Source organism: Cottoperca gobio, chromosome 10, assembly GCF_900634415.1.
Source record: "Cottoperca gobio chromosome 10, fCotGob3.1, whole genome shotgun sequence".
In the NCBI taxonomy this organism is placed as follows: Eukaryota; Metazoa; Chordata; class Actinopteri; order Perciformes; family Bovichtidae; genus Cottoperca; species Cottoperca gobio.
Genome location: NC_041364.1, coordinates 12,062,476 through 12,087,654, shown reverse-complemented (window position 1 = coordinate 12,087,654; position 25,179 = coordinate 12,062,476). Strand labels below are relative to the sequence as shown.

The 25,179-nt window shown below is 41.7% G+C and overlaps 2 protein-coding genes across 6 annotated transcripts in view; both read right to left on the bottom strand.

Moving 5' to 3' along the window:
- Positions 1-744: 744 nt before the first annotated feature.
- LOC115014318 (catenin delta-1-like) lies at positions 745-21,831 on the bottom strand. Of its 5 annotated transcripts, XM_029441068.1 has the most exons (23): positions 21,698-21,831; positions 21,332-21,465; positions 15,767-15,888; positions 13,998-14,161; positions 11,248-11,316; positions 11,029-11,148; positions 10,062-10,327; positions 9,329-9,610; positions 8,762-9,002; positions 8,045-8,267; positions 7,382-7,574; positions 7,158-7,275; positions 6,898-7,051; positions 6,685-6,702; positions 6,276-6,344; positions 5,815-5,942; positions 5,406-5,556; positions 4,526-4,718; positions 3,826-4,022; positions 3,688-3,729; positions 3,545-3,612; positions 2,710-2,811; positions 745-1,447 (listed from the first exon to the last, which is right to left on the bottom strand). In XM_029441068.1, exons 4-22 carry the CDS (start codon positions 14,154-14,156, stop codon positions 2,752-2,754), a joined length of 2,751 nt encoding a protein of 916 aa, XP_029296928.1. In that variant the 5' UTR covers positions 14,157-14,161; positions 15,767-15,888; positions 21,332-21,465; positions 21,698-21,831; the 3' UTR covers positions 745-1,447; positions 2,710-2,751. The 5 variants fall into 5 exon arrangements, with proteins under 5 accessions (XP_029296928.1, XP_029296930.1, XP_029296929.1 ...); XM_029441070.1 differs by lacking the exons at positions 2,710-2,811; positions 21,698-21,831 and having other exon boundaries at positions 21,332-21,637; XM_029441069.1 differs by lacking the exons at positions 6,685-6,702; positions 21,698-21,831 and having other exon boundaries at positions 21,332-21,637.
- Positions 21,832-22,895: 1,064 nt separating this feature from the next.
- The window catches only part of LOC115015022 (zinc finger protein 432-like), a 7,263-nt gene continuing 4,979 nt past the window's right edge, over positions 22,896-25,179 (bottom strand). Inside the window, exon 4 of the mRNA XM_029442186.1 lies at positions 22,896-24,415. Within this exon, the coding sequence (XP_029298046.1) occupies positions 23,631-24,415 (785 nt within the window). The 3' untranslated portion in view covers positions 22,896-23,630. The remainder of the gene's footprint in view (positions 24,416-25,179) is intronic.

Sequence of the window (25,179 nt, the reverse complement as noted above, 5' to 3'; positions counted from 1 at the left end):
AAACCCGAAATAAAATACAAACAAACCTGACAAAGTGGAAAAAATACAACAAAAAAAAAAAAAGGTAAAAAACAAATGGATCAGACCAAAAATGTGCTTTTTGTCCACCTCCCTAATTAAATTAAACGTCAGTATCTCTCCCCAAATGTCTGTTAAAACTCGAGTCTCCTCTGAGTGAATTAGTCTCCCATATTTAAGTGTTTTCCTTTGTAAAACGGCACATCGAGAATGCCAATATGAACGATTACATTGCAAAAAAAAGAAAGTGATTTAAAGAGATCATTATCCCAAAGCGACTCTCCTGAAGTGTTTGTTACCTTCTAAATGAAGATGAGTAGCGTGAATCTTTTACAGTAGAGCCAGGAATGGTTTCTGAAGCAGGATTTCAAAGATGTTTTAGTGGTTTAGTAGTGTATGATGCTACCAGCTTCTCATATCAGTGTCAAGTTTGATGTGATATTTTTAGTTGGAAATTAAAGTATCAAAAACACAAAAAGAGTCAGTTGGTGCAGAAAAAAAAAGGAAGAAAAAGAAAAAGAAGCTTCGTCACAGGAGTAGGAGCACACCATAAAAACAGACGACATGAACAGATGAAATAATCAATGTGTGATCTTATGGGTCTGGTCCGTGCACACGCACACAAAAACACTCACACTCTAAAAGGTCCATATTCATTTTCCACACACACACACACACACACACACACACACACACACACACGGCCACAGGCTTTCTGTATGACAAATATACACACACCTGCCCTTTTCTGGTCTACACCTGTGCTCATCCCAACCGAGAGAAAATAACTCTAGACAGGAAAATAACTCCTATATAAACAACATTCTCAATCTAAAGGGCAGCCGTCGGTCTGTCGGCCCAAACCTCCCAACAATCCCAGTAAAGGGACGATTTAAATTAATGAGCCAAAACTAATGCAGTCATCCCATTTCTTTTTATATACAGTATATACCCTACACATGTCTACGTACAAATTCATCATCGGGATGCGGGTGTTGGCATGGCAAAATTTACCGAAATGTTGGCGATAGCAAGAAAAAATAAAAACAAGCAGGCTGACAACACCGGAATTAAATGATTGTCAACAAAAGGTGATTGCCTTTACAGGAGAATTATAATTTAAAAACGGAATATATATTTCTGCTGCTACAATTCAATGAATCTGTAAAAAGTAGGTGTATGCAACTGTACGTGTGTGTGCTGCATGAAGCGTTTGGCCTGCAACACGGCCACTTTCTTTGGATGCCAACCCTCGTCTTCTAAACCCATCTGTGTGGTGATAGAGAGAGAAAGAGAGGAGAGGAGGGGGGGGGGGGGGGGGGGGTTAGGAGACGAGAGGGAGAGAGTCTGTGCATCAGGATCTTCTCTCCTCAGTAGCAGTGGTAGGGCAGGGACGGCCCAGTCTGGGTGATGCACACTATCAGTTTTTCTGGAGGAGCAGAGCAAAATACGTTTATTAAAACCAGAGACATGTGAACCGAAAAATGTAAATGTGGGAAATTGACACGATAAACATGGAGGCAACACAAAGACTCATTATGTGGTATAAGTATGGCACACTGCAGAGGAACGCAATCACAATAACCAGATGCTCAATAATATTTATTATCGTTATATATCGATAATTTTAGAAGTAACAATTAATCAATAATGGATCATCATCCCAGAGTAACTACAAATACATTCTTCCAACACGTGTATTTACTAGTTTAATACTAATTCTCAAGATGACGTGAAGTTATAGCTGGCAATTAATAAAAACTAAATGAATTAAATGTGTATATGTTCTTGCACACGTGTTGCTGTAATGCCCTGCAGAGCCACAGCAGAGCACTGAAACACAAACCCTAAACCACAGGTTACATCGACACTTGGAACCTGAACGCAAGTGCAAAATTCATTGGAGTCAGATTTTGGCAAATATTGTCAGGAGTGTCATTTTACGCACATCAACGCAATCAAACAGCTTCAAAGAAAAAGGTTACGCCTGCACACGTGCTCCATGCCACAAACTTTATTAGGACGAAGTTTTGATCCTTCTTGGATTATGACCCAACGAGGAAGTAGGATCGAAACGTCATTAATAAACTCTTGTGGCTTTGAGCACGTGTGCAGGCGTAACCTTTTTCTTTAATAGCATCAAACAACATTCCTAAAGTGGATGTAAGACCACTATAAAAAATTACGCAGTTACTTTGAGAGGACAAAGATCACAAACGTGTCAAAATGTTTAAATACTTTTTGCAAAAGCTACAAAGCCTGTTTTAAGAAATAGTTTTTTTCAGCCACTAAATTACTTTTATTACTGACATTATGTTGTAGTACTTATGATATTTATTATACCTTAATTAGCATTAAAAGGCAAAATTCTGGTACTGTGACGACACTTCTGAACAAACAGTTTTTTATTCTGAGGATTTCAAACTTAATTATCAGCTTTGGGTTCATCTCTACACTGACAGACTGCCTGGACACAATGCACAAAGAGCACCTTGCAGCATACTATACCAGCATGTACACGTCACATCGGGGCGTCAAAGAGTTAAATATCAGTACAGTAGACCTCAACCAGTGATTCAGTACACCATCAGAGACACAGACCAGGTTACACTGAGGGTCTGAAGTTATAAGAGACAAAAAAGGAACAGAGCTCATAGAGTCCATGCAGTACGAGAGGCGAGTTGGACATACCATGCTGTTACATGCAGAGGGGGGTAGAGGGGAGGTGTGGGGCTAACCATCGTAGGAGTCCAACAGGGGCAGGGAGCCCTTTCTGCCCCCATACACCCCTCGCTGAGAGACGACCAGAGAAAGAGAGAGAGAGGGAGGGAGGGAGAGGACGTGAGTGTGAAAAAAGAAAATGTCAGTAATTGTGAAGTTAAGGCTGGCTGCCAAAGAAAAAAGGTTAAAAGGGATAGTTAGGGTGTTTTTAAGTGGAGCTGTATGAGGTACTTCCAATATTACCTACAGTAGGAGGGGCTCTGCATGGCCAGTTTGGAGAAACATAGTAGTACGAGCAAGGAAGCTAAACAACGTATCGGTTTAGGTGTACATTATATTTACCCGCTTTATCTTCCCGTCAAACAGAACTTTTCGATGAGATACTGACGCAGTTATCTCGATATGTTAGTTTGTGTAATTGTGTAACTTTGGTGAATCGAAACTAGTCTCACAATAACACAAACAAACGGACAGGGGTAAAGTTACTGTTTTTTTTGGCTTTGAAGAGAGACGAGATAACAGCTTCAGTTCACACATCACCCGCACACATCAGTACATTGCTTTGCTTCAGTGCTCGTACGACTCTCCGTTTCTCCAAACTGGGGACGTGCCGACCGTCATCTACTGTTGGTACAACCGACTGCGTATCAGTACCTCATACAACCCAACTTCAAAAACATCTAAACTATTCATTTTAAGTCAGGAAATATTCATAGCGGTGCAGGAGATTAGGAGTTAGTGTTGTTAAGGTGAGCAATCCAACACAACACGACTTGTGACTGTGCTGGAGAAAGATTTAAAGTACCGGTAAAGTGTCTGTGGTATCATCCAGAGTGTGTCTCCTTTCCCTCTGGTCCAGTGTTGAGTAGGCCTCTGAGGAAATAAAAGGACGTGAATCTACAAGTCATTGTGATCTTGATACAAAGCAGCGATGATAAAGGTACTAACCAGGGCCGAGGTCATTTAGTGGAATCATGTCCCTCTTTTCTCCTGGGATGAAGCAAAATAGAGTCAAGAGTTAAACGCAAGTTTTTTTTTGTGCCGTTTAAAATGTTTTAAACCATAAATGAATTCTTGCACACGCACCTCTGTCCAGCAGTGGCGTGGTGCTGTCTTCATAGGTGCCGTTGGCTCGGGTGCTCGGGCCGTTGGTGGTGCTGAGGTTGACCATGAAGTCAGTCTTCTTCCAGCCGTCTTTCTCGAGAGGCTTGCGAAGCTCTTTGTGCGCCCAGACGAGCTGCAGCACCTGGCCGGCCCCCCGCACCTCACGCTCCGAGCGCTTGCTGTAGAATACACAGAGATATGTTCATACATTTACCAAAGTGTTTATTTTTGCTTTACATCTTGGCACAGTTGTCTTTAACAGCCAGCTCAGTCAGGCCTGTTCACACAGGGCTATTTAACTGCAGAAATGTGTGATCAACTAAGCATTTTATTCAAATCAAGCTTGTTTCAGAGCGACTCGTATCTACCCACTAAACAAGAGCTGGATAGCAATACAAATAGACAGTACCTGTTCACATTTTAGCTTTGGATTGTGGATGTTTTTTGTGGAAAGTCAATGTGTTTTAATAAATATTACATTCATGCATTTGTTTGCAAGGGTGGCTCCATATCAGTAAGGTATGGGCATCTTCATATACTGCTAAGTACCCATTTTAATATCATAAAAAGCAATTCTTCTCACTTAAATGTTGGTTTGAAACAAGCTGCATTCATAACTAGAAACTATGAAAGCACCATTACTTACTCACTATATTCTTAGCTTACTCTCCAGAACACTTACCCGTCCTTGTTGATAAGCACCAGCCTCTCAATGCCCTGCGAGGCTCGGAGGGTCTTCGCTGCCTCCACACTGTTGCCTAGCACCTCAGTGAGCGTGCTCAGTACAGACACCACTGTCTCCTCCGATAGAGTGCGTCCAGACTGACTCTGGCCTCCAGGCAGGTTGGCAACAAGGTGAGGCACGGCATGCTGACCTGCAGGAGACACGCAGTGGGGTGAGAAAATGCATCCGGAGTAATACAAATGCAAACATTCAAAATTCATGTCCAAAAACTTACACACGCATTAAAAATATTGTTATTTAGAATAATTATAAATACTGTGCTGCAAGAAAGTTTTATTTATTGCGTGTTAGGTTAGAGGCCTTAAGTCAGGTCTGTGGTTAACACAAAGTTAGGAGGTTTTCATGCTTAAGTCAGTAAATACCCCATTTGTGAATTTTGAAGCTTTTACATGTCTTAAAAAGGTGGTTGCTAACAAGTGGCTAAATGAGACACCAGAGGTTGTTAGGGACATTAAATGTCAACATGCCAACCACAGGGGAACTCATCTACTCAGTGGTGTTGACGTTATGCAATCGTGGTGCATTTTGTTTATAGACTTACTTTAGCTTTTGACCTTTGGCGATTGCATTTACGCTTTAAAAATCACTAAAGTGGTGTTCATTTGTGAAGATTATCCAATATTTTCTGCAATAATCCCAAGGAAAAATCCCATTGGCTTGTTGTTAAGGGAACCAGGTCAATGCTTCCGGCCTGGCCTATAATAATACGTCATCCCTGCAGCACTCGATATCCAGCAAAAGAGCTGTACAAGTTGTAGTATTTGAGAATAACTGCATATTTTGAAGCTCATTTGACTGCACAATACAACATCCTTACCGAGCAATTGGCAGTTACGGCTGTCGATGGAGAGGTTCCTCAAGGCTCCGGACATTGCCCGAACCACACGGTCATTGCCATGAGCCAGCAGCTCGGCCATCATGGGAAGACCCTTCTCCAGACGGACTGTGGCCCTGATATACCGACCATACTGAAGAGCAAGCAGATAGAGAGGGAACAATGAACATCATTTACACTGACAGCAGTTTTAGTAACTTCATAAGACAGACAGCATCACGGACCTCATCACAACTGACTAATCAGATCACATTTACTTCAACAGACCCAAAACGCTCATTCAGATGTGGTTTCAAGACCGAGACTTCACCTGAAAACCTTGCTAATAATCTCGCACATTTCTCAACAGAGGAGATTCAGTTTGTAAAAAATAAAATAAAAAGGTTCTTACAGTCCATCGGCCGGCACACAGGTTCTGGATAGCACCGGCAGCGGCCTCAAGCACCGAGGGGTTCTTGCTTTCTCTGAGCAGCGATGTGTAAACACGAACCACCTCCGGCTGGAACAACAACTCGTAACCTGAAGCCGACAGAGAGAGAGTTTGTTAGTTAAGATTTACAGTTTGACAAACTTCAACATTTGTGCTGGACACTGATAAAGAATATACTAAAAATGACTTCGACAAGCCTGAACTGGTTATCTGTGTGACTGATACAAACCTTAATGCACAAATCAGGTGAAAAGGGTCCTTAGTTCAGAACTAGATCTTATATTTTTACAGGAAAACTAATGTTTAGCAAATAAAATAAAGCTTGATAGCAGCACAGAGTGCTAAACAGGACATGATGAGATTTGGGCTAATTTACATCGGATCAATTATTAATGACTTGAAGTGAAACGAGACACGCATACCTTTGGCAGGTGTTGTCCTCTTTGGAATGTCGACCTGATCTCCACTCCCATCATCTCCATCCTTCTTTCCTGCAGCAAGAAATCAAAAAAAGAAAAGAAAGAGAACATGAAAGATTGATCTGAGGGAAATAAGAGATTATGTGAGGCTGGTTGAGGTGTGCAGTCAGTTATCCTCAGGCCTTCACTCTGGCACATTGTTATGTGAAACGCGTCCATGCAACCAGTGGAGCAAGCACTGTTAACATGCAACGCTGACATCAGGTGATCATGCTCATGAACAGGATGTGAAATAATATTTATTGGGCATTCTTATTTCTCTAGGGAAGCATTATTTTCCGTTAGTGAAATGAGTGATGACAGAGTGGTAAATACTTTCAAAAGTTCACCAACGCCAAGAGGAGAATCTTACCTTTTGAAAACCACTCATCTAAATACAGCAAAGAGAAAGGAGTGAAGTGAAGGAGGGTGGGAAGAAAGATGGGGAGGAAGGAAGGAGGGAGAGAGGGAATAGGAGGGAAACAGTGGTAGAGTTTGAAAAACAGCGACAGGTGCTTCCGCCACCAACAAGCTCAAAGCCACCAGCAGTACACACAGTGCAACTCTTAAGCTGTCCGACACTGACCTTTGCCCTTTCGAGAGCCAAAGCAGCCACCCTTGTTAGCGGGGGCCGGTCCCTGGTTGAGGGGCGCAGTCTCTGCGTAGCGCTCGCTGCCGGGAACTTCACGGTGAACGTGATAGGACAGATTCCTCAGGAGGCAGACGCAGTTCTCCACCAACTGCAGGAAGAGATGGAGACGAGATGATCAAAGATGGAGACGGAGGGAGGTTGGTGCTTTGGTTTCATAAGATAAAATCTGTCATCTGACTCAAGTGAACAGCTACCTTATTATCCACATCTTTGCGGTTGATCTGTGATTGGACAATGTACATGAGGGAATCCACCAATCCTGTGCATTCTCGCAACTTTCGCCTGGCCTCGCTGCGTTCTGAACTCACATTCCTGTCGGACAGAGGGAGAAGTTTAAGCACATAATTGCATGTTTTCTTCTCAAAATAGTTTTTTCTTTGACATTTTCTGCTTTCAATCCATTGATCCCTTTGCGTACCTAAGGCAGCCAGCAGTGTTGGTCAAGGCGGTCTCCCACTCCAGATGGCGTGGTTTGCAGCTCTCCTCTCCTCCGTGGCTGGCTCGCTCCCAGCCAGAGTGAGGAACGACCACCTCGTCAGCTAGGGCGTGCAGGGCGTGGTCCACAATCTCCATTTTTACTGAGTCGTGGGATGAGAGGTTCCACAAGGTGCCTGGGACGATACAATAAATACTGTTACCATCACTGCCATAAAACAATAAAGACAGTTTGGCCTTTAAAATAATCAAATTAAACCAATGAGTCCCCTTTGTCTCATCCATGTCGGATTAAACCAGACCGACGCTGTGTGTGTTTGAATGCTAGTTATAAGTGAGAAGTAAAAACAAAAGTACATATTAAAAATAACAAATCCCACGGTCAACAAGTGGACATCACAGATTAGCTCTTTTCTCTCTGGAAAATCTGACCTTTGATCTCAAATTATAAAGTCGAACAAATTCTGGATAAATTGTTTTCTACTGGAGGCGCCACATATTTTCCTTCTCGCTCTTTTAATTAATTTTTATATACTGCAGCTTCTGTTGGTTTGAGGTGGGATTTTTTTGTTTTGTATATTATATGCGTTTGTTAAATTTAACAAATGAATTCAAACAAAAACAACACAAATGATCAATACAACACCTGTGATGGTGTCAGTGAGGTCCTGGTCGCAGGTTTTTCTCAGTAACCTGACCAGAGCAGGCACTCCATCGCAGTTCTTGATGGCGATCTTGTTGTCATGGTCTCGACCATATGAAATGTTCTTTAGTGCTCCACAGGCTGAGTGATGCACGTCCTTGCTGGGGTGATCGAGCAGTGACACCAAGGATGGGATGCCCTTCAGGCGACGCACCTCTGACTTAACCTAGATACACACGTGTAAAAGGATCACACTCCCATCAAGGATTTGCCAAATAGCCAAAATGATAAATATTTCTATTGTGGAAGGGAACATTATCTCCCCTTATGATTACTGTTTTGGAAATGAGTTTGATAAAATAGAAAACATATGAACATTACTCTAAACAAAATATTAATTAATAAATGCCAAATAAAAAGAGTCATAAATAGAACCAAATAAAAGTTGCAATATTGCCTTTAGAGTCATAAACACATAAAGTGAATTGTAAAAGGGCCTCTAGAGTTTTCCAGTCCATTGTGCCACAACCTCTTTGAATGAAGTCACTTAGATCATTGGGTAAATGTTTTATAAGTGGCAGCCATATATTTATAAAGATGTTATCATTTCCTTTTATTTTGGCACAGTCTTTCCATGGGAACTAATCTGAGTCTTTATACCATTGCGTTACCAAAGAGGTTCCTTGGCTCCAATTCAACACTATGTATTTTCTTGCTCACCTTATCATTTTTGAATGTGAGATGCTGGAGGAATGCGGCAGCGTTGGTCTTGACAGGGTCCAGACGGTAGTTCAACATGGCGATGACCTCCGGCAGCTCTGGCTGTCTCCATGAACCAGGCGGACCCTTCCTCAGTGTGCTGTCCAGTGAAGCCATGCTCCCCCTCTCCATCGACATGGGAACGCCCCATCCATAAGGGTCAACTCCTACCACGTCGCCATCCAAAGTATCCTCACAGCTCCTGCATATCGCAGGAGATAATTAGAGAAACATTTGTTAGGTGTGTCTCAAGAAACAGATTAACATTAGGTCAAGGCAAATCAAATGTATTTATAGAGAACATTTCAAACTACACAGGTAAAAGCATAAAAAACTAAATCATAAAAATCAAAGCAAACAGGCAAAAGCACACCGAGTTAAGGAATAAAAACAAAACAGAAAAATACATTTGATTTTAAAGAAGATTAATTACAAGCAATGCTAAACAGGTAGTTCTTTAGCAGAGCACATTATGGTATAGTGCACACATGCATGGTCTGACGGCACAGCAATGCTTTTGTGTTTTACCTGAGTCTTCGTCTATCCATACCCCCGGGGCCGGGCCCTAGGCGTGGCATGGTACCGTAGCCACCAGGGTGCATGGGTGGAGGCCCCATGCCGTAATCATCATATCCCACACTGCGCTGGTCATCCTCCAGACCGTAGGGGACGTGGCCATACCGCACCTCCATCGCTGAGCCCAAGGCCCTCATTCCCCGGCTCACCTGGGGCTGAGCTGCATACGGGTCGATCTGCTGGCGGCTTGGAGCCCGGTAGCCAGAGTCCAGGGTCCTGTAGCCGTCAACTGGCCTGTGGGAAGAAGTTAATAGTCGTTAAAGTGAGATCCTGTCCTGCGTGATCCTCCTCTCAGCCGTACACAGTAATGTGGGAAGATTTTCTAGTCGCAGTCCATTGAGCGTGTATTATCTGTCTCGCAGTCCTGATGCTGAACAGGTTTAAAAGCAGGTCTGACTTTTTCTACCCCTCTCAACCATAAATATCTTCTCTTGTCAATCACTAACATACTTAATGATTAGAGCAAACAGGTTGTTCCATTAAATGTTCTGGTTCAAATGTTTCAAATATGGATCGAGCATGTATTGATTAACCTTGTACATACAGAGTTTGTGGCCAACAGACTTATATTTGAAACATTTTGTTGATAAAGCAGAACAGGAAATTATGCTTTTGTGTCCACTAATGAAAACCAAAAATGACAGTTGCCAGTGTGGCTTAAAGACAACATATTTCAGACTGGTACCTGTAGCGGTCGTCCATGTGCGAGCCCCTGCTCAGGCTAGTGTATGCCTCTGATGGTGGGCCTCCCCGGAAGTCATCATAACCCCCTGCGGGGGGGGCATAGTGGTAATTTCTGGGCACTGTGGCCGTGGGGTAGTCTGCTGGTATAGCCTGCCTGTAAGGACGGTCCAGTGTGGCACTGTAGCCGCCCATACCGGACAGCAACAAGCCCCCGTCAATGGACGTCGAGTCAGACGGCATGACTGTGCGCGAGATTGGTTTTCTCATCTGCGGGAGAGCAACATGGGAGTGATGCACCAAAATATGTTAAAACACACAATATGTAATGTCCTGCCACTAGGGGTCTCAAGATCAAAACAACAACAAAAGACAGAGTTTGGTGGCGTTAGGAAGAAGCGCAGGACCAACATTGCTGTCATTGCAGTCAGCTTCTCCTGGTTAGGAGGTTTTTACTGGGAACCGGTTGATTAAAACCATTAAAAACACAAAGTAAAGCAGTTTCACATTAAAAATCAGTGCTTCACCAATGCTGCTCTGTTGATTATGACTTCACAGAGTTGCCACTAACGTTTGCTCACTTTGTTCCCTTGATAACTTAAGATCCAGATGTCTGATAACCAAAATCCTTCATCTGGTTAAAACATATATAATTAAAAAACGACCAAAATCTAAAGATGTGTCGTTTCTCTAGGTAAATAACATTCTTGTAAACATTTTGTATAATGCAAGTACACAACTATAATATAATACAAGTCTGGCTGTTTTAGACATTTTAACGTGGAAGTCTTGCATATTATAGTTTTAAGAAGGTAAAGGACAATCAAGTGATCTATAATCCTTGGATGCGTAGCTAAACATATGCTTCCATAAAATTTTTAAATAAAACATTACCCGTTAACTTGATTTTCACACAAGCCTTTGCAGGAAAAGTCTGATGATATCACGGTGAATGCGTCATATTCACTTACGCCATTGTCTGGCCGCCGTGCGGTTCCCTCGTCAGAAAAGACCGAGTGCACTTCCTGGGAGTCGTCCTCTGGTGTGTAGCTCTCATCGAGAGCGCCGTGTGCTGGGTCCACCATTCTGTACTGTAGAGGCAAACCACACGTTTATATTTTTACAATCACGGGCATTTATATAAATACAAGAAAAACAAGACATTTTCATGGTAAACTAAACACACATACCTGTGTGCCGTTTATGTATGAGTCAGTCAGTTTAAGTCGTTCTATGTCTGCATCCCCTAAACGGCCGTTCTGGGATGAAAGAGAAATTGACATGTGAAAAAGACGTAGAAAAATTTAAATATCAAACAATTTTGCTGAAACAACACATACAAGTGAGGTCGAATGCATGATTTCCCAGTAGCCAGTGCCGTCTAATTTCTTACAACCTCCCAGATGATGTTACTGCTGGTGAAGCACATTCCCTGCTGAGCAAACTGTCCCTGCATGTTTATGGTCTGTGAATCACTGCCAGACACGAGGGAGGACATTTTGGAGTGCAGCCACTCATCCTCACACCCTACTTCCTCCTGCTGTATTCTGTTACATAACCATTGACTGTCACAGTGTATAACTCGGACAATTTCTACCTAACCCTGGGTAACACTCAATGCAACCGCCTCAGTTATCAGCAAAAGCCTCACGCTGAATTACATGTGAACAATGTAATTGGGTTACTTTGAAAATCTTCTCCAGCAACTGTTTTACTTTCAGTACTTCTTTGATACTACTGACTAGGGCTGTAGCGGCTCATGTATTCGTGCCTAACAACCACAGTACGGGGGTCACAGTCCAGTGCACACAGAATACACGTTATGTAGATCTATGCACATGGTGCAGAACCAGAGCTCACAAATGCAACTTCTGCCCCGTTACTTTTAGCCATAGACCGTCCCAGTTGGTAATATAGGTTGAGGTTAGCAAAAAATGTATTTGCATGCGAGTAAGTCACACTATGGCGAGCGTAAATAAAACGGCAGAGGTGGAAGACCCTGCGGGTTCTCGGTCAGCTTCGACAGCAACGGAGACAGAGCTTTGTGTGCAAGACGAGGATGGTGTTCTGAGCGTTTGTTCAGTTTACGGCTTAATACAGTGCAACACAAAGGTTTTGGTGCTTTAAATGTTTGAAAATATAGCTACAGTAAAAAATATTGCTACGATAAAACTAAAAAGGGAACACTCCTCGTAATGAACACATTTTATGTTGCATTTTATTTAATAATTTCATAGCATAAGAGTTGCGTTTCAATTTTATATCCTATTGTTGTCTTTTGGGAAAGTGTTCAGTGTTGTTACCTCAGTCCCCCTCCTCTTAACCTGGGGTATGAACAGTGACCTCTGTGTACCATTACACCCATACGACTGACTAAGACAAGAGGAAACAGTGTTATGAACCTTATTAAAACACCGACTCGCACTTTATTTGCAGTAGTATTTCACACTGCAGGGCTGTAATTGTTAAAAGCAATGGGAAGTGCAAGTGTTCCTCTACAGGCGGCCCTTCCTATAATATCACCTAAATTTACCAACAACTCTCTCTTGGAGAAGTGCGCAGACTGTGAGGCTTCATCAGCATCAATATTTTAAGTAAGCACAAGGCCAAAAACACAGATTCTTGCTTTCTTAGCTTTTATCTTCCAGCTGCCACAGTAATAAAATAACTTGCTTCCAAGGATTCAAAACATAAGATCTAATCTATGTCAGCAAGCCCTTAACAGAAGGAAAATATTTAGGAACAGATTTTAAAACTATTCTACTCAGTCAGCGTTCAATGCCCAGTGCTGGAAAATGTGCTTAAATATCAACATGTGAATACGTCACTGCCTGACCGTTTGTTTTATGATAATTGCGCTTCTTTAATTGCTCTCCCAAGTATACAGGCACGTAAGTAAAGTTTACTAGTCTCTGATTGTCAAGTCTTTTGGTAGAGACAACACCAAAGGCCTCTGTGGTAGTCATTGAAATATTTTGGGTTCTGTACTGTTGGTCAGACAAAACAAGCCATTAGAAGATGTCAACTTGGACTCTGACAGAGTTTATAGACAAAAAAAGAAAACATTCAAAATCAAGAAAATGACCAGCATATGAATTTATGATAAAATAATTATTGATTGCATCTCTGAAGGGTATGTCAAAACATCTGATAAAAGACACTTTTACATAGACTGATGGTGCATATCATCCTAATGCCCAACCCTTACACATGGCAACAACACAGGCTAAAGGCTGATATAATGTAGCAGAAACAAAAAAGTACAAGTGATTTTATAACACAATTTCATCAAGGAGCTTGCAATATCATTGACGTTCGACACACAAAAAGATAATTGCATGCATATACTTAGTCTATAGCAGGAACAACAGAAGCAATTAAAGTGCATGATAAAAAGGATTCAAACGAGAAATAAAAAGACAAAATCCTTAATGGTGAATAATAAAAACACGCAGGATGCAGGACTATGCGACACATGCACGACAGATGACCACACTCCATTACACGACATGCTGGAACAGAGAGGAAAACAGATTCCACAGCAGGGGCCGACGAAAGGTGTATACGTGTGTCTGTCAGTGTGCATCCGGTGAGTGACAGTGAAGGCATGCGGAAAATGTGTGATGATGGCCATCTCCGGCATGTTAAAAGTAGTGGAACTATGTGCAGGCAAGAACTGATGCATTTGCAGATGGGGGCTGAAAGACAGACGGACTTCAGAGACAGAGTCAATGAAACAAGACGTTTAATGATGACACAAACAAACTGGCCGAGCGCTGGTGGAAACGAGGCAGGCGGAGGCGGGATGAATGATGGATGGAGAATATTTCGAGGATTGGATGGAGGAAATAATGATCCATGGATTGGAAATTGAGGGAAAAATGGGGGCTGTAAAGCCTGTGAAAGACTCTGGGTGGCGATGTTGGTTGGGGAGCGTTACCTGTATGTGAGGGAGGGGGCGACCCAGGGCAGAGGGGCTGGTGGCAGGGAGGCCCACTCTCCTCCTCTCCTCCTCCAGTGCCCGGGTCAGCTGTTCAAACTGCACCTCTTGCTCCCTGACCGACTCCAGCAGAGCCGCTGCGCTCTCACACTGCTCCATACACACTACACGGCCCCAGTGGGAGAGAGGGGGGGGGGGGAGGCGTTACTCACGTCCATACAGCCTCGTACACACTACAGCACAGGGAGAGGGTGTCTAGTGAAAACAGACACACTTCTTCTTACAAATTATAGCAGGATCCGGTAGATGCTGGTTTATTTTGTGCTGATAAAATATAGGAATGGTTATTACACTTAAGGATGCACGATGATCGTGGCACGTTATCGGCTTTACAATGCCATGTAACAAAAATAAATAAATATGGCATGTTTTACAAGTAACCTAAGTTGAAGTAGTTTTCTTATTTTGCCCAATAATTGTGAACATCGTGAAAAGCATCACATTGTATGTCTGCATCTGCCAGTGGGCCATCACGAGAACAGTAGACATAATAATATGTTGAGACTTGATGTTCTTTGCAATTAGGTGGAAAAAAGATGTGCGGCAATCGTCCAAAATGAGTTGGAAATATCGTCATATCTGATAAAATCGAATATTGTGCATTTCTAATTTTACCCCATCTGATCAATTTGATACGTTTGCCGTCGTAGGCCGAGATGTCTTCTTGGAATTAGCACCGTTGGGCTTGCACAATATTTCCTTAAAACTCAATGACAGTATCCAGCAGCGGCAACTGTAAAGACATGTTTTCTGGCTAACACTCATAATGCAATGACTCATTCATTCAAGTTTTTCCCCACACAGACTTTATAAAAAAGAAAAAGAAAAATGTGGCCGACTTACTCAAAATTCATGCTACCTTTAGGAATACTGTTACCTTACCATGTCAGCACTGAAGAAACCTATATCACAAAAGTGTGTTTAATGCATCACTGTGGAATCCTTCCAGGGTGGTGCAATGTGAAAAGAAAATACATTAGAATAATAAACTACTTAACTTAGTGCTAATAAAAGCAAAATTCACAAGACAGTAAATTTCAGGTCTGACAATCACTATACCAGACAAACGCTGCAGCATGTGATGGAGCGAGGGAAGTCTTTAAAACCCTGGTTATTGCATCAATCATTAATATTGCAAGCAACAAATTGATCATGAGAACAAGGCGATAGTTATTGCAACATTGCATTGGTCAATACCACCATCCCCTACATGCAGATCAATACAGTTGTTGCCACTTAAGGCATGAGTCGAGGACTCCTCTTGACTTTTCAGCCTCTCATACACAACGCCAGAAAATACTTTCTTGCAAATGGCAGACAGATTTTTGGATAAATCCTCTGCAGTGTGTGGACCTGGCAAAGCAAAACAGCATTGATGCGTTGCCAGAACCCTCCAAGCAAACTTCAGTTTAAAAAAGGAAACACTGCATTTTTAATACCTTTTATGAGGAATATCAGGTCTCGCTTACATGTTTGTTTCATAACATGTATATACAATTAATGTGGTTTACGAAGTCATGGGGAAATCGTTAAGGTGGAATTTCCATACTTTAAACCACCAATTTATGGTGATACTGAGCACCAACACTTTTTGAAGGAAGCTTGGAAACGCACCACATTGAATCCAAGGAGAGCTGTATACTTGTCTTAACTATTTAAGCACAAACAGACTCTCTAAGCTAATTTCAGAGAAAATCAGCAATACACACCTTCACCCGTGGGCGTGGTTTGGTAGTAGAGGTGAGGTCACACCAAGGTCAGAGGTTGAGCTCTAGTTGCTCATGGGTAGAAGGTCCCCGAACCACCAAGACCAGAAACAGGGAGGAATGGACTGCCGAGAGAGAGAAAGACAGAGAGGTGAAGGGAGGAGAATAATAAGGAGAAACGTTTTAGTGAAGAATGAAGGCACCTTGGTTTGAAAAACAGCAACATAGTGAGAATATCGTACAAGTGTGGTAGTTTGCTATGAGAGCAGAAGAAAATCCAGCAAGAAACAGTAGCTTCAGCCTTTAGACACACCCCGTATTTACTCAACATTTGGCCTGCGTACGGCGGCAAGCTGTGGGAAGTTGACCGACTGCAGATCTTTCTGGGCCAGAAAACATCGACCGTCAGCATAAAGAGAAAGGGTTTTTAGAGATAGTAACATCCTTCAAGAACCATATGTTCTCTTATCAACTCATTATTTACTTCTCCTTCTTAACCTTGCTTTTTTTAAAGTGTTTTTCTTCTTCAGCCTTTCCTCTCTAATCAGTCCTCATCTACTTTGGCAGTCCGCTACTCGTGTTCTCTCAACTTAACTGGCTTTTATCCCTCCCCCTATGTCTCTTTGTTATCTTGGCTGTGCTCTGAGAAAAAGACATTGTTATAGTAGAGCCAAACAAGTGGAGACTCAGATCCTCTTATCTGTTGATACACCCTCTGCTGCAGAAACCCAGCTCCCCATCGGCCCTGGTTTGAAAGGTGAATAAACACAGGCATCGCCACCCACACGCACACCTGCATGACCGGTTAGACAAGGTAGAGGAGGAGCGACCACATTTCAGTTTCTCAATGCCTCTCTGTCTCGCCAACATGCACAGACGTACTCTTCTGACAATCTGCAGGGTAAGTCCACTGCCATTTGGGCAACAAACAGGGACCTGCATTTATATCTCAGGGAGCAGGTGTTTGTGTGCAGGACAGGTAGAGTGTTAACAAGTATAGGTGTAATAAGTTCAAGTAGAGATGGTGATGAAAGACTCAGTTTCACCTGCACCAGATTGTGCAAACAAAAAAAAAGAAAGAAAAAGAAAGACAGACATTGTGATACCACCATTTGATACAGTCTATTACGACACCCGTTAGCTTGTGAAATGAAGCATGGAGAGGCATCGTCTGTTCCTGTATGTCTGTCAAAGTAATGACTCACACACATTCCCACACATTCCCACACACGTATATGTGACTTGTGGCTCATTTAAAAAGAAATAAGCTTGGGGTGTGCTCAGTGTGGGAAAAACGGGAGGAAAGTGGGATGGCCTGATGAGAAAACAAGGAGTGGCTGAAGTTTATTTCACAAGACAAAGGAATTTGTTAGAACCAAAACCAGGATTTGCATTCTGGATACGTCTGACTGTATGAGTGACATCATGTCTTCCCATCACTTGCACTATTCTTTGCCTATTGGTTGTGGCGCCCCAGAACTATAACCTCCAACCTGAGCAAATCACACACTGCTGTCCTGTACCACAAATGCCTATATATGGTCATAGCTGATATTATCCACTGCAGACAGACAGATGAACAGAGTAAAAGCTGCAAACAAATAAAAGGCGAAAGACCAGCAGTGAAAAACACAGGAGAGTGTAAACTGAGCGAGAGAGGGGGGTGGAGACAAGGAAAGGAGCGCTGAATAAAAGATAAAAGATAATCTTGCATTCCTAGCATTGTCTCCTGCCAATTCACCACGGCAGCACACCCACTGTAAAACGACCTTAGCAGGACACTGGCTAATATTCTTTTAGACATCTGCGTTTACTGACTGTACTGTCGCAGCATTCTGAGGCAAGTTCACTGGACGCAATTACCCAAAGCACAGTAAAATAAACTATTTTTTCAATCTCTTCTTATCTGGCATCTTTCCATAATTGTATGCCACATGTTAACACTACCTCACTCCTCATCTTATCTCAGCTGGAGCAAATAATCATCATAAACAGGCTACAGACTATCATATTTCACTAATGAGCGCAACGGTCATTCATGCAAGATGAATTATAAACTGTGATTGATATTTCTTGGCAACTGTACTTGGGAATGTGATTCTGTGTGTGTGTGTGTGTGTGTGTGTGTGTGTGTGTGAGACAGTTAGGAGGGAATTTGCAGCCGTCAGTCTGGGAGGTTTGAGAAACAATCAGAAGTTTGTGCAACCGAGAGCATGAACGCAAGTGTGAAAAGAGTTTAAGAGCAAGGCGGATAATATTGGACACATTTCAATGCGAGTGCATATGTGTTTGTATGCGTCTGTAGAGAGTCGGGTTAATGTCGCTCTTAACCCACTCATGACTTCTGTTCTCCACACGTCTTCCCCACAGCTGTTAGTTTTAGCCTTGAAAGTCAGTGGTGAGTTTGGTTGAACAATGAAAACAATCAGTGCTGTCCCATTGCCACTCCCCTCGCCTTTCCCCTCCAACCCACTTCCTGAGAAACAGGATGTTATGGATTGGACATCAGAGAAGAGTAAAAGGACGCTGCGGCTACTTAAGCTCAACAAAAAAACATTTTCATCAACAGACCTGCTTGTAGACACACCAAGAGCCTATAGAATGTACACTTTAATAAACCACCTACTGATGGCTGGAATTTTTTTTCGCAATTTGTTGATCACAGGACCACACACCATTTCCCATTTTGCTAATATTGTTCTCCATCTACTATTTTCTGTTCTGCTTTCATGACCTTTCAAAAGCAATCTTTGTTAAACCCATGTGGTGGAATAAGCACAGTTTCATGCATTATTTTTATAATAACTTATTTTGGTTTTTCCCATAACAGCTGAATATTCATACTATTTTTTAAGGAGCGGAAACAAATTAAATCAAGTCAAATGTATCTTCATAACTGACTAAAATCATACAATTCAAGCAAAAATATGAAACATTCACTGGTTCAAATGTGAATATTTCTTTTTGTTACTCCTGTACGATAGTTCATTGATTATCTCTGTTTATCAAAACAAAACAAGTAAGACATGACCTTGTAGGCATGACGGCTGTAGGAAATTGCATTTTTGCCCTATTTTCTCAAATGTATTAAAGAATATAATCTGCACAGTAATATGTTTTAAAAGCAATCCGGAGTTGCTGCCCTAGTTTTCTCCTAAAAACACGTCCAAGTAGACCACTCCAAGAAAAGAAAAAAAAAAGCAGCAAAAAACAATTTGAAATTGCTACGAATGGATTGAACCATTTTTAAAATCATACAAGCTGATCCTGACACATTTAAATTAAGACATGTTAAAGTTACCATCAGCAGCAAAGCACAAAGCTTTTAAAAAGCTTTTAAGGGTGAGGGACCAAAAGCGCACAGAGCAAGGCGCATGTTCTGCTGTCCCAAACATGACGCCCAAAAATGGTCAAAATGTCAGGCACGGTGCCTAAAGGCCAACAACATACATAAACCACTCAAAGATCTGATAGAGCTTTGACACACCACGAGTCACATATCGACACCTGATTCTGCAGCCATCAGTCAGCATGACTCACTCAACCACGTCAGAAGACATCCAAGATCATATGCACATGTAACCAACAATGCAGCCTTTGACTGACTTAATGAAACTCTGCTTAATTATATATGCCCCTGCACACCTGCCATCAGCAGCAAAAACTCCCACTGAAACACATTCACTGTCAAAATGCACAAATGTTCACGCATCTCGCTCTAACAGACACAGCAGTTAGCTGATAAATCATGCGATGCCACCGGCACTAGTTTAAACTGAGCGTGGCTTGTAATGGGATTGAAGTTTTAGCCCGCTAATCCACACACACACACCCACACCCACCTTGAGAGAGCAGACCCAAAGCAGACACCTTTGGGAGCATCAACAATCAAACAATGACTTGGAGACAAGTAGTTAGGAAAGGCTGATACATGGGTGTTATTAGTGGTGGCACCTGGAGCACATTAAACAAACGGCAGCCCTCACACAGTGATACCTACACACATACTGTATACAACATAAACCTAGAATAGTCCTAAAGCCCACTTACTTGCACTGCAATGTGCGCCTGCATGAAACAAATGATTACAAGAGAAAAACTAGTTTATTTGTTCATACTCAAGCTGACAGTTATCCCCACCCAGGCATTTTCCTACCACAACAAGTCCACACATGACCCACCCAACAGGTTCACAAGAGGACAAACTTAACATCCCAGCCCGTGTGTGACTGACTACAACTGGAGGACCACCACCCTTAGACAGACTCAAATACACATAACAGGCTCAACGTTTCAAAGCGTTTTCAAACAAGTTGCAAGGTTTACAAATACCTTTAACTTAGAGGAAGAAAACGTAAAAGTAACAATATCACATGTAAACATCCTGCATTCAAACAGTATGTTTTAAAAAGTATTAGCATTAAAATATACTTAAAGTAACAAAAGGAAAAGTAAGCATACAGAATGACCCATTTCAGATTAATACATATTAGATAATCATTATTGATGCATCTATCACTAACAATATTTCCCTGAGATTTAGTGAAATTTAAAGTGGCATCAAATGGAATAACTCAACTAAAGTATATGTACCTCAAATGTGTTTATAAGTATAATGCTTGAGTAAATGTACTTATTTACATCTTACTGCTTAAACTACACTCTTCTCAACGGGTCTCCTGACCAATGATAACCGTCGAGTTGTGGAAATCTACTTGAACTGAATGAACTGTCTGCTTCCTAAAGACGCGGTCTACTTCGGGGTTGTAAACCCACCTGACCGTCACGTTGTCATGTCACTTTGTATTCCCTGTTGTAAATCCAAACCCTCTCCCCTCCTGGAGCCCCTAACTGTTAGCATTTCCCTGATGTAGTTAGCAAAACCCCAGACTGTCGTGAATTGATTTGCTAACGTAATATAGTAATCTAGGACAGGAGCAACGAGCTAGTGGAGCTGGCAGCGTTAGCTAAAACAGAGGCAGTAACAATAAGACGTGGGTATAAAATGAATCTCACGAACAAAGACACGCATATTTGAGCATTGAGTTACTCTGTCTGACGCTTCTGCCCAGATAAATGTCAGTGTTGAAGATCAAATCAGCCCAGTTGGCCACCATGCTCGGCGCTCTGCACCCGTATGACCTGGTTTGGCTGTCTTGCTACGTTAGCATCACAATAACCTACATAGCCGACTGAGAGCGGTGCCAACAGCCAGGCTAGCGTTAGCATAGCAAACACAGCTTAGCCGCAAGTTAGCGTGTGTTTGGCTAAGCGGCATTTTACGCTACTTTAGACGGTATTCTCAGTTTCAGCCGTTGTTATCAATGGCTCTGGTGAATCAGTTATAACAGTGTGAACTTTTGGCTACACAGCCGCGGGTCTCGATATGAACTTTTAACGTTAGCATCGTTAGCTAACATTAGCCTAGGGGAGTCGTGTAGCTGATCTGTCGATGATGTGACCACTCCTTGCCAACGCTGCAGTGCACCCACTATCTATGAAAAAAAGAAAAGAAAAACCCGGCCCCCGCTATATCAACCATCTGGTAACATTTATGAATTAACTCACCTTGCTCGTGAAAAGCCTGTCCAGACCCCTTCCAGACTATTCCGGTTTTTTTTTGTGTTTTCTCCCCTCTTTTCCCCTCCTTCCCTGGCTTCTGGGTCAAGCTTGTTAAAGACGAAGCGACATCACCGAGTTTTCTATCAAAGAGAGGGCGGGATCAACAAGCGGCTTTACCGTAAAGACGGCGCACGCAGAATTCCTCTTCTCATACAGGTGTTTGTTACACGTTTTCAGACAAACACAGTTATTCAGTTTCCAGTAGCCATTCTGGGAATAAAGATAAATCCCACACGGACTGACATGAGCAAGTATGTGATTATAAAAGACGAGTAGCAGTATTATGCTGCAGTAGTATACTAAATAACCTACCTCCCACCGCTTCCTCTCTCCTCCCATTTGTCTGTCGCTCCCCTCTCCCTCACTTATGCACACACACTGATGTCATTTCATTGATTGCTCAAGAACAATAGCCTGAGAGGAAGCTGCATTTCTTGGGGAAGTACAACAACAGCATTCCACACCAACATGATAAAACTATTGGCACATAAACCCACTACCATTGACCATTACATCCTCCACATGTGGCTGAAATAGATTAACGGTAAACAACCTCTGCAATCACTTGATTTATATGAATCATGCTTTACTAATCAAACTATTTAGGGATCACTGCATGGCTGTAATTCTAACTTTAGTGTCAAACGTCATGTTTTCTCTTGATATTACAGTAATTATTGTACTTTTAGTCCTGCCTGTTAGTGCTTGATATATTTTCGACTCTATAGATGTCTGTGTAAAACCTAGACAAACAAGTATTTTCCTGATAAACAATACTTTAAAGTGGGCAGGGTGGAAAGAGGAACAATGCAAGGAATTTCCCTCAGTTTCCTTATGAGTCCCCCCACAGTGCCACACTATGAGTAAACCCAGGTCACAAAAATCACTGGGAACACAAACAATGCTGCACCCTAGAGGTGCAAAATGATAAGTGATTTGTCAGACATTAAAAGCGGTTTAGAAAATCCATATTTATTCATAATTGCATATCCAGATTACAAATCCATAGACAGAATCCACACTAAATTGATTATTGCCCAGTCTGAAACCCTCAAAAAGAGTGCTGCAGCAGAGAAAAAAGTGGAGGTAGTTAAATGAAACACACACACACACATACACAAAAGAAAAACAGGTAAATGTCTCTCCTTATAACAAGTATGCAAACATTTTTAATTCCTAATAAATTATATTGTTCACATTGATAAATATAAATCTGAAGTTTAGTCAGTTTTTGTCAACTGAGAAACTTTGTGAACCATATCATAACTGGATTTTGCCAGACCAGTTAAAAAATGTGCCCCTTTAGTATCTGCATTAGGCCAATGTGGGCAGATCAGTGAGCAGGACTGCCTTGCTGCATCAACGTGATACCTTCAATTGAACACCTTAATTCCTCATTTAATCTATTGGGTTATAGTTAAACTCTCCTTCTTTAGTATTTCCTATTTCACAATATATACTACTAAATATATATTGTGATACAACACAATAGATCCATATCACACATCAATAACTGTCCGTTTCTCTTTAATTTCAACATCACTGTCCGTGTTTATGTCCATTTTAGCATCTAAATCCACATCTGTTGCACGGTTATCTATCACGTGGTTGTTCCCATGGCTCCCACTACAGTTTACAAGCATTCATGCTATCAGATTATTCAAGATATAAACTGCGAGTGTAATTTACACATTCAAATTAAATGATTACTTGTTTAGCGTTGAGCTACAGTTGTATAATTTGCAGAGTTGGTCGTGTCAGGGTAAAACATTTTTGGGGATTTATCAAATTTGACTTAAATGAAAAGCTACTGTATATATTCCTTGAACAATGAATAAGGCATATATTTGTCAGCTTTTCAAACAGTATAAAAAAATAAATAATAAAAAAAGATAAATAAAAAAAGGCATTTAACTTTTGAAGGTTGTTAGCCTATTGCTGGTTTTCCTAGTATCAATAATAATAAGTCTCTTCATATTGAACAGATATCATGCTTGTTTGTGTCCTTATTTTAAACTGCAACAGTCCATTGATTTTACTGGGAAGTTGTCAAGATATACATTGGTGTAGTTTATCTAGTACATTTGACAAGTTATTTGTGTAGTGGCAAATCTAGAAACACAATACACTGCCACAGGAAACACATAATCCTCAAATACACACTGTGGCACAAGTGTCAGTAAAAGTAACACGTTTTCAAATGTAGAATTCCATGTAAGTCTGTAAGTCTTTGTCTCTTTCATTGTCAGACCAATCCGTTCATGTTGTGTGTGATCATGTGCCTGCGCAGGTTGCTGGGGTTGTTGAAGCTGGCAGTGCATTGATTGCACATGTAAGGCTTCTCTCCAGAGTGAGTCCTCAGATGGATCTTCAGGCTGCCGTTCTGCGTGAAGCGCTTCCCACATTGCGTACAAGCGTAGGGCTTCTCCCCGGTGTGAATGCGCATGTGGATGCTCAGTGTGGTCTTGTTGACAAATGACTTTCTGCAAAAGGTACAAAGAACGGGCGGCTCCCCGGTGTGACTTGCCCTGTGCACAATCAGGTCTTCACGGCTGAGGAAGCGCTCGCCACAGAAGCTACAATCCAGAGATTTGCTGATGCCGTGAGGGAAGATGTTCTGCTGCTGGGCGAACTGGCTGACATGACTGGGGTGCCCCACATGACCATCAGCTCCTATTATTTGTGTTTTTATTGCAGGAATCAATGCTGTTGAAGACATTTGGGTGGAATGATTTAGTTCCAGTTGGTTTCTGTTATCCTGCATCCCTCTTATCGGGGCTCTGCCGTTAGCACCGGTAGTGAAATTCAGGAGACTGTCGTGGGTGATGTGGTCAGGAGACAGAGAGCTAAAAGCCTGGAGTTCAGAGGCAGTGAAGAGGGTGTCGCTCTCCTCCTGCAGAGGCCCTTCCCCTCGGCCGTGAACACTCACGATTCTCAGGTCCTCATTATCACCCGTCAGGCAGGACTCTAAATTCTGAGTCCCTGTAGAAACACCACCCTGCGTACTGTGGTTTCCAAAGTCCTCCTGACCTAAAAAGACAAGCCATAAAATGACATTAAGAATCAGTGTTTGTGTATGAAACTTTTAGACTGTGACTTACGAGTCATCATTTGTATCGAGAAGCTTAAAGTAGCTTCAGCAAAGTCTACGTGGGATTGTAAAGTGCTGAATATAAGTAAATAATAATGAGAACAGTGACGTCTACCCAAAATTCCCTTCCTCAAGCACTGAATCAGCCAGTGCTGGCCTTTAAACAGTTACGTGTTTTGCTTGTGTGTCTTTGTTTCTTCTGTATTGTAAACATTTATTCTGTGTCAGCGATGTACTTGCAGTTTAGCAAAGAAGGAATTCTTAGCATAGTTGCTTGAATGTACTTTTATGATCAGCTTAGTAAAAGATGTTTGCACACTGAACTCACTTTTCTGGTCATTTTGAAAAACTCATTCATGGCATTCATCGTGTCACAATGCACACTGTGTTGTAATAAATCACCCTGAAAGCCTACTCATTAATGTCCAACCTGACATATGCTTCAAGATATTTACTAATAAAAACAACAACACAAGGTATGCGATTTGGGATATTATTTATTCATAAAAAATAAGATAATTAAAAAATGTAAGTGATAATGATGTGTATTGACAAAGTGTACAGTGTTTGAAGGTAAATATATGTTTAAGTGTTTCTTATTTCCCAGAAGAGAGAGTGCAGGATTTGATTTTGAAATCAAAATGCATTCAATAAAACTTCTGAGGCACATGTATATTTGAAGATTCAAGATTCAAGAACTTTA

Coding starts and splice junctions, on each gene's coding strand:
- LOC115014318 (XM_029441068.1), bottom strand. CDS start 14,156: ATGGAGCAGTGTGAGAGCGCAGCGGCTCTGCTGGAGTCGGTCAGGGAG. Junction 9,611..10,061: donor CACATGGACGACCGCTACAG/GTACCAGTCTGA, acceptor TTCTTCCCACAG/GCCAGTTGACGGCTACAGGA. Junction 7,052..7,157: donor GCAAAGATGTGGATAATAAG/GTAGCTGTTCAC, acceptor CTCTTCCTGCAG/TTGGTGGAGAACTGCGTCTG.